The sequence below is a fragment of the Pseudophryne corroboree genome, chromosome 4, assembly GCF_028390025.1.
Source record: "Pseudophryne corroboree isolate aPseCor3 chromosome 4, aPseCor3.hap2, whole genome shotgun sequence".
Classification (NCBI taxonomy): Eukaryota; Metazoa; Chordata; class Amphibia; order Anura; family Myobatrachidae; genus Pseudophryne; species Pseudophryne corroboree.
The window spans coordinates 110,715,617-110,728,741 of record NC_086447.1 but is presented as its reverse complement, the minus strand read 5'-3'; the positions used below and the strand labels follow the sequence as shown (position 1 = coordinate 110,728,741).

The window sequence follows — 13,125 nt, the reverse complement described above, 5'->3', positions numbered from 1 at the left end:
CAATCAGCGTGAAGACTTCTGGATGAAGTCCCCACTCTCCCGGGTGGAGGTCGTGCCTGCTGAGAAAGTCTGCTTCCCAGTTGTCCACTCCCGGAATGAACACTGCTGACGGTGCTAGTACGTGATTTTCCGCCCATCGGAGAATCCTTGTGGCTTCTGCCATTGCCATCCTGCTTCTTGTGCCGCCCTGTCGATTTACATGGGCGACTGCCGTGATGTTGTCTGACTGGATCAGTACCGGCTAGTGTAGTAGCAGGGATTTTGCCTGACTTAGGGCATTGTAAATGGCCCTTAGTTCCAGAATATTTATGTGTAGGGAAGTCTCCTGACTCGACCATAGTCCTTGGAAGTTTCTTCCCTGTGTGACTGCCCCCCAGCCTCGAAGGCTGGCATCCGTGGTCACCAGGACCCAGTCCTGTATGCCGAATCTGCGGCCCTCTAGAAGATGAGCACTCTGCAGCCACCACAGCAGAGACACCCTGGTTCTTGGAGACAGGGTTATTAGGCGATGCATCTGAAGATGCGATCCGGACCATTGGTCCAACAGGTCCCACTGAAAGATTCTGGCATGGAACCTGCCGAAAGGAATTGCTTCGTAAGAAGCCACCATCTTTCCCAGGACCCGCGTGCAGTGATGCACCGATACCTGTTTTGGTTTCAGGAGGTCTCTGACTGGAGATGACAGCTCCCTGGCTTTCTCCTCCGGGAGAAACACTTTTTTCTGGACTGTATCCAGAATCATACCCAGGAACAGTAGACGTGTCGTCTGAACCAGCTGTGATTTTGGAATATTCAGAATCCAACCGTGCTGGTGTAGCACCTCCTGAGATAGTGCTACTCCCACCAATAACTGCTCCTTGGACCTCGCCTTTATTAGGAGATCGTCCAAGTACGGGATAATTAAAACTCCCTTTCTTCGAAGGAGTATCATCATTTCCGCCATTACCTTGGTAAACACCCTCGGTGCCGTGGAGAGTCCAAACGGCAGCGTCTGGAATTGGTAATGGCAATCCTGTACCACAAATCTGAGGTACTCCTGGTGAGGATAGTAAATGGGGACATGCAGGTAAGCATCCTTGATGTCCAGGGATACCATGTAATCCCCCTCGTCCAGGCTTGCAATAACCGCCCTGAGCGATTCCATCTTGAACTTGAATTTTTTTATGTATGTGTTAAAGGATTTCAAATTTAAAATGGGTCTCACCGAACCGTCCGGTTTCGGTACCACAAACAGTGTGGAATAGTAACCCCGTCCTTGTTGAAGTAGGGGCACCTAGATTATCACCTGCTGGGAATACAGCTTGTGAATTGCCGCTAGCACAGCCTCCCTGTCTGAAGGAGTAATCGGCAAGGCAGATTTTAGGAACCGGTGGGGTGGAGACGCCTCGAATTCCAGTTTGTACCCTTGAGATACTATTTGCAGGATCCAGGGATCCACCTGTGAGCGAGCCGACTGATCGCTGAAATTTTTGAGGCGGCCCCCCCACCGTACCTGGCTCCGCCTGTGGAGCCCCACCGTCATGCGGCGGACTTGGAAGAAGCGGGGGAGGACTTTTGCTCCTGGGAACCTGCTGTTTGTTGCAGCCTTTTTCCCCTACCTCTGCCTCTGGACAGAAAGGACCCGCCTTTTCCACGCCTGTTTTTCTGAGTCCGAAAGGACTGTACCTGATCAAACGGCGCCTTTTTAGGCTGTGAGGGAACATGGGGTAAAAATGCTGACTTCCCAGCAGTTGCTGTGGAAACTAGGTCCGAGAGACCATCCCCAAATAATTCCTCACCCTTATAAGGCAAAACTTCCATGTGCCTTTTTGAATCTGCATCCCCTGTCCACTGGCGAGTCCATAAGCCTCTCCTAGCAGAAATGGACAATGCACTTATTTTAGATGCCAGCCGGCAGATCTCCCTCTGTGCATCTCTCATGTATAAGACTGAGTCTTTTATATGCTCAATGGTTAGCAGAATAGTGTCCCTGTCTAGGGTGTCAATATTTTCTGACAGGGAATCTGACCACGCAGCGGCAGCACTGCACATCCATGCTGACGCAATAGCTGGTCTAAGTATAATGCCTGAGTGTGTATATACAGACTTCAGGATCGCCTCCTGCTTTCTATCAGCAGGTTCCTTGAGGGCGGCCGTATCCGGAGACAGTAGTGCCACCTTTTTAGACAAACGTGTGAGCGCTTTATCCACCCTAGGGGGTGTCTCCCAACGTGACCTATCCTCTGGCGGGAAAGGGAACGCCATTAGTAACTTCTTAGAGATTACCAATCTTTTATCAGGGAAAGCCCACGCTTCTTCACACACTTCATTTAATTCTTCTGATGGGGGAAAAACTACGGGTAGTTTTTTCTCCCCAAACATAATACCCTTTTTAGTGGTACCTGGGTTTATATCAGAAATGTGTAACACCTCTTTCATTGCTTCAATCATGCAACGAATGGCCTTAGTGGACATTAGACTAGACTCATCGTCGTCGACACTGGTGTCAGTATCCGTGTCGACATCCGCGTCTGCCATCTGAGGTAGCGGGCGTTTTAGAGCCCCCGATGGCCTTTGAGACGCCTGGACAGGCACGAGCTGAGAAGCCGGCTGTCCCGCATTTGGCATGTCGTCAAATTTTTTGTGTAAGGAGTCGACACGTGCACGCAATTCCTTCCATAAGTCCATCCACTCAGGTGTCTGCCCCGCAGGGGGTGACATCCCTTCTATAGGCATCTGCTCCGCCTCCACATCATTATCCTCATCAAACATGTCGACACAGCCGTACCGACACACCGCACACACACAGGGAATGCTCTAACAGAGGACAGGACCCACAAAAGCCCTTTGGGGAGACAGAGTGAGAGTATGCCAGCACACACCAGAGCGCTATATAATGCAGGGACTAACTGAATTATGTCCCCTATAGCTGCTGTTATATATACTGCGCCTAAATTTAGTGCCCCCCCTCTCTTTTTTACCCTTTTCTGTAGTGTAGACTGCAGGGGAGAGCCAGGGAGCTTCCTTCCAGCGGAGCTGTGAGGGAGAAATGGCGCCAGTGTGCTGAAGGAGATAGCTCCGCCCCTTTTTCGCGGACTATTCTCCCGCTTTTTATGGATTCTGGCAGGGGTAATTATCACATATATAGCCTCTGGGGCTATATATTGTGGTATTTTTGCCAGCCAAGGTGTTTTTATTGCTTCTCAGGGCGACCCCCCCTAGCGCCCTGCACCCTCAGTGACCGGAGTGTGAAGTGTGTATGAGGAGCAATGGCGCACAGCAGCAGTGCTGTGCGCTACCTTGGTGAAGACTGATGTCTTCTGCCGCCGATTTTCCGGACCTCTTCTTGCTTCTGGCTCTGTAAGGGCGCGGCTCCGGGACCGAACACCAAGGCCAGTTCCATGCGGTCGATCCCTCTGGAGCTAATGGTGTCCAGTAGCCTAAGAAGCCCAAGCTAGCTGCAAGCAGGTAGGTTCGCTTCTTCTCCCCTTAGTCCCTCGCTGCAGTGAGCCTGTTGCCAGCAGGTCTCACTGTAAAATAAAAAACCTAATTATATACTTTCTTTTTAGAAGCTCAGGAGAGCCCCTAGTGTGCATCCAACCTCGGTCGGGCACAAAATCTAACTGAGGCTTGGAGGAGGGTCATAGTGGGAGGAGCCAGTGCACACCAGGTGACCTAAAAGCTTTCTTTAGTTGTGCCCAGTCTCCTGCGGAGCCGCTATTCCCCATGGTCCTTTCGGAGTTCCCAGCATCCACTAGGACGTCAGAGAAATCACAAGGCATGGTTAAATCTGAGTCTATGGCATGCAAAACTGTGCCATACATGGCGGGATATAGCAAAGATGTATGTGGACACATCTGTATGTGTATAGCAGCATTTCTCAAACTCATTCCTCAAGGCACCCTAAAGCTGGGCATACACCATACAATCATCTGCCAGATCTGGGTGGTTGGAATGAATATCTGCTAATGGATGAGTGCAAATGACAACTGACTATATGCTCCCAAACACTGGAAAACTGACACAAACTGTTGTTCATACAAATTGGTTAAATAACCTTATAATCAATTTCCTGATCTATGAGAAAAATCGATCAAACATTATGAGTTGTGGCTTTACATTTCCCTGGAGAGTGCACCTCTATGTAGTTGCAGGGTGGGCAGGAGCCGCCAAAATGCCCGATCACTGCTGCACGGCAGACATTGTTAGTGGGGTTGGAGGGTATATAAGGAAGAAGAGGGGCCAAGAGGTCCCTCTGTGATAAGAGACTGCTGGAAGTTTATCTTCCGCCAGCCGCCCAGTGGAGTGTCTTGAGAACAGTCTACCCACCTTTATGTGGCTTCTGAGGCCAAGCTGTATCAAAAGATAATGAGTATATACAGCTGAACTAGTACACAAGAGGCAATACCTATGATATGCTGGCGGACGAGATGCCGGCAGTCATATGACCAACACCGGCATCTCGAAGCAGAGAATCCTGACAGGGGTCTGGTAAGTATGTTTGCCCTCTCCCCTAAACCAGGGGCATCATTGTGGCATGGTGCAACATGGTAAATATAAAAAGCCAAACTGTAAAGAGGCGAGCAGCAGCATCCAGATGAGCACAGAAATAACCCCCCCTTGCTGGCATGGAGTGGCACTAAGCAAATACACGAAGTGACATCGAGACAGCCTAGCTGCCCACAATACTGCTCGGAGAGTTCGCCTGGTGCAAATGAAAGGACATGGCGGAGAGCACAACAGTGGCAGGTGCCAGCTCAGCACTATAACTAGTCTCTGGAATGAGGTGGGTACAAACACAGCTTACTCGCAAACACAATACCAAGAGCACTTACGACACATCTGTACCTTGTTATAAACAATTTTGTTTTCATTCAGTTATCAGCTAGTACTTAATGTGGTTTATTTGCTATATCTTGCTACCTGGTAGTATATAGTGATGAGCGGGTTCGGTTTCTCGGAAACCGAACCCCCCCGAACTTCACCCTTTTTACACGGGTCCGAGCCATATTTGGATTCTCCCGTATGGCTCGGTTAACCCGAGCGCGCCCGAACGTTATCATCCCGCTGTCGGATTCTCGCGAGATTCGGATTCTATATAAGCAGCCGCGCGACGCCGCCATTTTCACTCGTGCATTGGAAATGTTAGGGAGAGGACGTGGCTGGCGTCCTCTCCGTTATTGTTGAACTTGATTGTGCTTTATTGCTTAATTGTGGGGAGGACTGGGGAGCAGCTGTATAATATAGGAGGAGTACAGTGCAGAGTTTTGCTGACAGTGACCACCAGTATACGTTGTCTGCCTGAAAAACACTCCATATCTGTGCTCAGTGTGCTGCTTTATTGTGGGGACTGGGGACCACCAGTATAATATTATATAGGAGGAGTACAGTGCAGAGTTTTGCTGACCAGTGACCACCAGTATATAATATATAGCATTACGGTACAGTAGGTCACTGCTGTACCTACCTCTGTGTCGTCATTAAGTATACTATCCATCTACATTCTATACCTGTGGTGCATTTTAGTTTTGCAGTTTGCTGACACAGTGACCACCAGTATACTATATATATAGCAGTACGGTACGGAAGGCCACTGCTGTACCTACCTCTGTGTCGTCATTAAGTATACTATCCATCTACATTCTATACCTGTGGTGCATTTTAGTTTTGCAGTTTGCTGACACAGTGACCACCAGTATATATAGCAGTACGGTACGGAAGGCCACTGCTGTACCTACCTCTGTGTCGTAATTAAGTATACTATCCATCTACATTCTATACCTGTGGTGCGACCTTGGTGCGCCTCTTTTTTTCTTTGCATCTTGTGCTGTTTGGGGACAATTTTTTTGAAGTGCCATCCTGTCTGACACTGCAGTGCCACTCCTAGATGGGCCAGGTGTTTGTGTCGGCCACTTGTGTCGCTTAGCTTAGTCACACAGCGACCTTGGTGCGCCTCTTTTTTTCTTTGCATCATGTGCTGTTTGGGGACATTTTTTTTGAAGTGCCATCCTGTCTGACACTGCAGTGCCACTCCTAGATGGGCCAGGTGTTTGTGTCGGCCACTTGTGTCGCTTAGCTTAGCCATCCAGCGACCTTGGTGCAAATTTTAGGACTAAAAATAATATTGTGAGGTGTTCAGAATAGACTGGAAATGAGTGGAAATTATGGTTATTGAGGTTAAAAATACTATGGGATCAAAATGACCCCCAAATTCTATGATTTGAGCTGTTTTTTAGTATTTTTTTTAAAAAACACCTGAATCCAAAACACACCCGAATCCGACAAAAAAATTTCGGTGAGGTTTTGCCAAAACGCGTCCGAATCCAAAACACGGCCGCGGAACCGAATCCAAAACCAAAACACGAAAAATGTCCGGTGCACATCACTAGTAGTATATCATATTGTTTACAATGTTTTATATTTTTTGTTTTGCCAAGCGCTATAATTACACCAGCATATTATCAAATCTAGTCAGCACTCCTATTTTCATTTTTTATTAGCAGAGGCCACTGTGGTTTATAACAGACGCGTCACTATTACTAGTAACAAGATTACCTGTATGTTAAAATGATCAAGGATTGCTGTAAGTTCATCCTTCTTAGAGGAAACCAACGTTCCTGTTGGGGGAAAATAAAAACTGCATTAAGTAAAATTCTTTGTTAGTAAATCACATATTTAGAATGTGCACATTTAGCGGTAATTCAGTCCACGCCAAAGGGATAAAACCAGTCCACACCTTAAGTGGAAGAGTTCTGGGTGAATATCCACCAAATGAGAGTACAACACACACTTCATAGATGATTTCTTGTGAGACACAATCCTTATGTTCATATACGTCATGGATTTGTGTCTCAGTGTCGATCCACGTCAACTCAGTAAAGGGCTAAACAGTAATAGTGCAAACCATTCTATAGCACAAGAAAGTATTTTATGTACACAATGCACTCACATTTCATTAAAAAAACAAAAGTATATATCACCCAACAGGTAAACAAATGGGAGTGAAACTTGCTTCAGGGACCCACAGATTTCACCCTCCGATTTGGTGGACATATGCAGTTGTGGAATGGTTATTGGCCTAATTCAGACTTGATCGTAGATGCGTGAAAAAAACGCACATCTATGATCAATAACTCTGACACGCCGGGAGATGCCCAGCACAGGGCTAGTCCACCCCGCATGCCAGATCCAGCCCCCCCGTCGAGTAGCCCTCTGCTACGCAGCCTAGCTCCGAAGAGAAGACAAGTGGCTACCCGCCATGTTTACGGTCGCATGTGACGTCACGCAGCTTCCCCGCAGGTGGCCCAGGCATGCCTGCGTTGTCCCGACCGCACCCCCCCCTTCCACAACGCCGCTGACATACCCATTCCTGCCCCGCGACCTCCTCTGCCTGTCAATCAGGCAAAGGCGATCACATACACGCAGTGCTTCTTCTGCACATGCGCACACTTCACCGGCCATCAGACTGCGAACGCAACAGTGTTCCAGTCTGAATTCGGCCCTATTACCCTTTGGTGTGGACTGAATAAGTGCTAATTGTGCACATTCGAAATGTATCTATTTTGGGGGGATTTTGGTGAACGTCCCTAATGTAAGGTTAAGCTGCTATTTCATTTTGCACAAATAGTGTATCTTTGTATCACATTTAGTAAATCACAAATACAGACTCTTCTATTTGCCTAACACTGCCAAAGTAAATTGCAGGAACCCACAAACATGAAAACGGTGGTAAATTAATGCGGGGAGGGTCAGGGAATAGCAGAGCAGAGGTAAAGTCAGAGTTAAAGGGAGGGAGGGGTGGAGGTGACCTGCATATGGGTATAATTTAATAAGAGAACGCAATCTGTATCAGTTTATTGCGCAAGTGGGATGTAGTTATGTGACCGCCGGGCAGGAGATCGCCGGTCATATTACCGCCAGCTAAATCCCACCCCCCCTCTAGATCCCGACATTCGACATGCCAACCAACAAGGACTATTCCCACTAGTGGGTGTCCACGACACCCATTGAGTGGGAATAGAACCTGTAGCGAGCGCAGAACGCCACCAAGCCCGCAAGGGATCCCCAGCGGTTGTCACACATACCATACTTGCGCAAGGGATGTGATATTTGGGTATTCTAACTAGTTCCGTGCAGCAAAAGTCTGGTAGATAATGTGAGAGCAGGTGTTGGTGAAAAAGCATGCACATAGGTGGTGATCTACCAAGAGAGGGCAAGGGGTTATACTATGACCACTGCATATTCAGCCTGGACCTCAGTTATTAATGGTGTACAAGCAGAATCACTTATCTTCCTCTGCCAAATGGTGAGGTGGAGAAATGCGTAGAGATCCTGCCTACCGCTGGATTGTGCCACCTGCTGTACTATTTGCTGCAGACTGACCTGGACACTTTTGCAATGCTAAAAGGAACTGTAGCTGGAATGCTACATGTCTCTGCTGATAGAGTAAACTAACATTTACCTGTGGCTGTTAACAGTCTGGCTTTTGTTTACCAACAACTACATCTTTACATTTATCAATTATTTGTGGCAATAATAAGCCTACGTATATTATTGTGTCACGTTGATAGATACTAATTACACATGGAATATTTTTTATTATTAAAATTGCACCATTGCAACATTTTATTGCGTCTTATATCTATTTAACATTAAATAAATGTACATTAATTGACAGTGCTCCAATTATATTTTGTTCTGCTCGATAACTGTTTGGGGGTTTTGTTTCCCCCTCTTATTACTAGAAGAAGCAGCCACCACTTTAGAAAATGTGTATATTTTGTCTCTTTGGCGGATATGATAGGTTAGCGGTAGACTGATTTTGTTGTCTGCTGTTATTTATAAAATTCCAATAAAACACACAAATACTACAATAAACAGCCAGCAGCAATAAAACCACAGACACAATACATTTAATATGTATACAGAAGATGTATTTAGATCACTTGGCCAATAAGTGTCTAAGGATTTATCCTCTTCAGAATAATTATCACACGTATAATCCCCTCGTTATAAAAGGATTATATATACCTGCCTTAGTTTTTATCACATGCTATTTTGACTATTGTAGTATTAAAACCCATGTTCAGAAACCACTTTGGCAATTTCTGTGTACCAAAGCCTTTGTTTTTCAGCATCGACTTGGAGCCTATATGAGGCTGATGTACCAAGGATCCTTGGAGAGTGATAAAGTTGGGAGCGATAAGTACCAATCAGCTTCTAAGTGACATTTTTCAAACACAGAGGCAGATGTATTAACCTGGAGAAGGCATAAGGCAGTGATAAAGCAGTGAGCAGTGCAAGGTGATATACACACCAGCCAATCAGCTCCAATATGTAAATTAACAGTTAGGAGCTGATTGGCTGGTGCGTTTATCACCTTGCACTGATCACTGGTTTATGACTTCCTTATGCCTTCTCCAGGCTTTATACATCTGCCCCTGTACAACCTGTAATGTGCAGTTAGAAGCAGATTTGCTGGTACTTTATCTCTCTGCAAGATTTAGTACATATTCCCCTATGTGTGGCATATGATTTTCTTACTACTTATTGCCCGAATGTAAGAACAGGAAGTATCTGTCGGCAATACAGTAGTGTCTATCCTATTTATTTTTTTATCATCAGTTTTCAATAACTTTCTAAGCATTTATATTTGTTTAGTCATACATGATTAATAGCAGGTTAGTGCCACAGTGAACTATCCAGGTCCTACAATTTACATTCTTACAGCAGTGTGATGCTATGTGCACATTATGCAAGCCCATACGATAAAATATCCTATGATATTGTATACAATACCGTATCGGATCGTGTGTACACAATACAAACGATGTCAAACGTAGGCTAGAAACAAAGTCATCACTGGAGTTAAAAACCACACAATATCACCTCATTAAGAAAGCACGCAGTCCAACGTATGTCGTTGCATGCGGCCCGCAGGACCACGCATCGTATGTCGGATCATGCATACACATTATGCAATCTCGTTAAGGACCAAACAATATTATTCGGATTGTGAACGATATTGCGTAGTGTGTACGCACCATAACAAAAGGTATGTGCACTGCAGGTGTGGCAGATATAACATGTGCAGACAGAGTTAGATTTGGGTGTGTTATATGGTTTCTGTGCAGGGTAAATAATGGCTGCTTAATTTTTACATTGCAATTTACATTTCAGTTTGAACACACCCCACCCAAATCTAACTCTCTCTGCACATGTTATATCTGCATCCTACAGTGCACATGGTTTTGCCCATTAGAGAACACCGTGGACATTCTGCCCAGCCTTCCATACCATCACATCTATCACTACCACTTACCTGTAGAACTCTTCAGTTTATAGCTGCGATTGCCATCGGTTGTGAAATGCTGCTGCACGACAATGGACTCTCCGTACACCTCGGGTTTGAATGCATCGTGTCCTCTGTTCCGCAAAGTAATGGAAACATCTGCAGAGCTGAAACCAAGAATGGACATCAATTTTCCCATAGGAAAGAGGAATTCAGACAGTTGCCAGTTGTGTAAGAGACATGCCATAGCAGCGAGACATACGGATAGACTATCCATGAAAATTAGAATAATGCCATTTGCACGGTCCAAGAAAAATAAATTGTGAAACAATCTAATTTGACCCGATTACAAAACCCGTGTTTTGCAATAAAGTCTGATCACAGGCCAATCCCAACAATCGCTGCACACGTCACTGGGGGTTATTCAGGTTTGTTATCAAAACAAAAAAGCACACCAATGGGTAAGACCATTTTTCACTGCAGGTGGGGCAGACGTAACATGTGCAGAGAGATCGATTTGGGTGGGTTATATTGTTTCTGTGCAGGGTAAATTCTGGCTGCTTTATTTTTACACTGCAATTTAGATTTCAGTTCGAACACACCCCACCCAAATCTAACTCTCTATACACGTTACATCTTCCCCCCTGCACTGCACATGGTTTTGCCCAGTTGTTTGCTTTGAATAAGGCCCATTATAAGTCATAAAAGGCCTGTGATTTTTTATTTATTAACAGTTTCTTATATAGCGCAGCAAATTCTGTTGCGTTTTACAATTTGAAATAACAATAACAAACTGGGTGATAACAGTCATAGAGGTAGGAATGCCCTGCTCGCAAGCTTACAATCTGTTGCCTTGTATATACAATATCCAGTCATGAGAAATGTTTTCCCCATCAGCAAATCTACACATTCAGGCAGACCGCATAAGGGGGGTCATTCAGAGTTGATCGCTTGCTGGCTAGTTTTAGCAGCTGTGCAAACGCTATGCCGCCGCCCACTGGGTAGCGCCTGTGCAGCAGATCTCTGCAAAAACAGTTTGTGCAGGTTCTGAGTAGCTCTGAACCTACTCAGCGCTTGCGATCACTTCAGCCTATTCGTGTCCAGATTTGACGTCATACACCCGCCCAGCGAAGGCCCAGCCACGCCTGCGTTTTTTCAGACACGCCTGCGTTTTTGCAAACACTCCCTGAAAAACGGGCAGTTGACACCCAGAAACGCCCCCTTCCTGTCAATCTTCTTGCGGCCGTCAGTGCGACTGAAAACTTCGTTAGAACCTCTGCACAACCACAACGGGCTTTGTACCCGTACGTCGCACGTGCGCATTGCGGAGCGTACGCATGTGCAGAAATGCAGATTTTAAGTCTGATCGCTGCGCTGCGAACAACAGCAGCTAGCGATCAACTCGGAATGACCCCCAAGGAGCGTACATTATTTTTTTGCTTCAGATTTATCAGATGGCTTGATGCAATTTTCCCTTTCTCATGAAAGCATAAAGCACTTTGTTACACACAATGAGATAAATGTATAATAGCGGCACACAAAGCAGGACATTGGCAAGATGTAAGAACATCTTCCCTGCCGAAGCGCGCTCACCCCCTGAGCACACAGCGCATCAGCTGTCTCCCTGTCCGGCCGGCCCCTTTTCACATGCGCGGATCTCGCCAGATCACCAGCGCAGACCGGAGCCAGCACCGTCACAGCCAGGGACAGCTCTGTCCCTGCTTTGGTGTATTGGCATCGCCACCATGCGCTGTCGAAATCCGGTCATACATTGCCCGCGCATATCGGCTTCTTATCTTTTAGATAGCAGCGCCGGTATAGACAGGGGCACTGAGCCGGCACAGCAGCTATCCTACACGGAGGCGGAAGCGGTATAGCATAACTCACATCGACAGTTCATACATTTACCTATATAACGGCAACATGTACAACACCCCAGCGTAAATGTTAATACGGTGGGATGTAATGGAGTCAAACATCGCCGGAGATGCGGTATGCTGGCCAAACTTGGATGTTTTTTAAAGGAACAATCACTTACAAGGCATGGTTTTGCCTTGTAAGTGACTGCTCCTTTAAAATTAGATTTATGGTAAGAACTTACCTTTGTTAAATCTCTTTCTGCGAGGTACACTGGGATCCACAAGGATAGACATTGGGGGTGTAGAGTAGGATCTTGATCCGAGGCACCAACAGGCTCAAAGCTTTGACTGTTCCCAGAATGCACAGCGCCGCCTCCTCTATAACCCCGCCTCCCTGCACAGGAGCTCAGTTTTTAGTTAACCAGCCCAATGCAGTAGCAGGAAAAGAGATGACAACGGTTAGTAGCCACATACACCACATTCTCAGGACAGGAGAAGTGTCAGCGGCTAATGCCACACCAACCCAAAGAAGCTAAGTGCGTCAGGGTGGGCGCCTTGTGGAGCCCAGTGTACCTCGCAGAAAGATTTAACAAAGGTAAGTTCTTACCATAAATCTCGTTTTCTGCTGCGGGGTACACTAGGCTCCACAAGGATAGATATTGGGGATGTCCTAAAGCAGTTCCTTATGGGAGGGGACGCACTGTAGCAGGCACAAGAACCCGGCATCCAAAGGAAGCATCCTGGGAAGCGGCAGTATCGAAGGCATAGAACCTTATGAACGTGTTCACTGAGGACCACGTAGCCGCCTTGCACAATTGTCGCACCACGGCGGGCCGACCAAGAAGCGGCAGTATCGGCTGGGAAGCGGCAGTATCGAAAGCATAGAACCTTATGAACGTGTTCACTGAGGACCACGTAGCCGCCTTGCACAATTGTCGCACCACTGCGGGCCGACCAAGAAGGTCCAACAAACCGAGTAGAATGGGCCGTAATGTG

General features: G+C 46.6%; 1 protein-coding gene across 4 annotated transcripts in view; it reads right to left on the bottom strand.

The window, feature by feature from the left end:
- Positions 1-13,125, bottom strand: part of SMC6 (structural maintenance of chromosomes 6) — a 370,384-nt gene that overhangs the window by 252,730 nt on the left and 104,529 nt on the right. For all 4 annotated transcript variants that reach the window (XM_063915349.1, XM_063915346.1, XM_063915348.1 and 1 more), the window contains 2 exons: positions 10,301-10,437; positions 6,535-6,596 (listed from right to left, as the gene is read on the bottom strand). In XM_063915349.1, the coding sequence (XP_063771419.1) occupies positions 6,535-6,596; positions 10,301-10,437 (199 nt within the window). The remainder of the gene's footprint in view (positions 1-6,534; positions 6,597-10,300; positions 10,438-13,125) is intronic.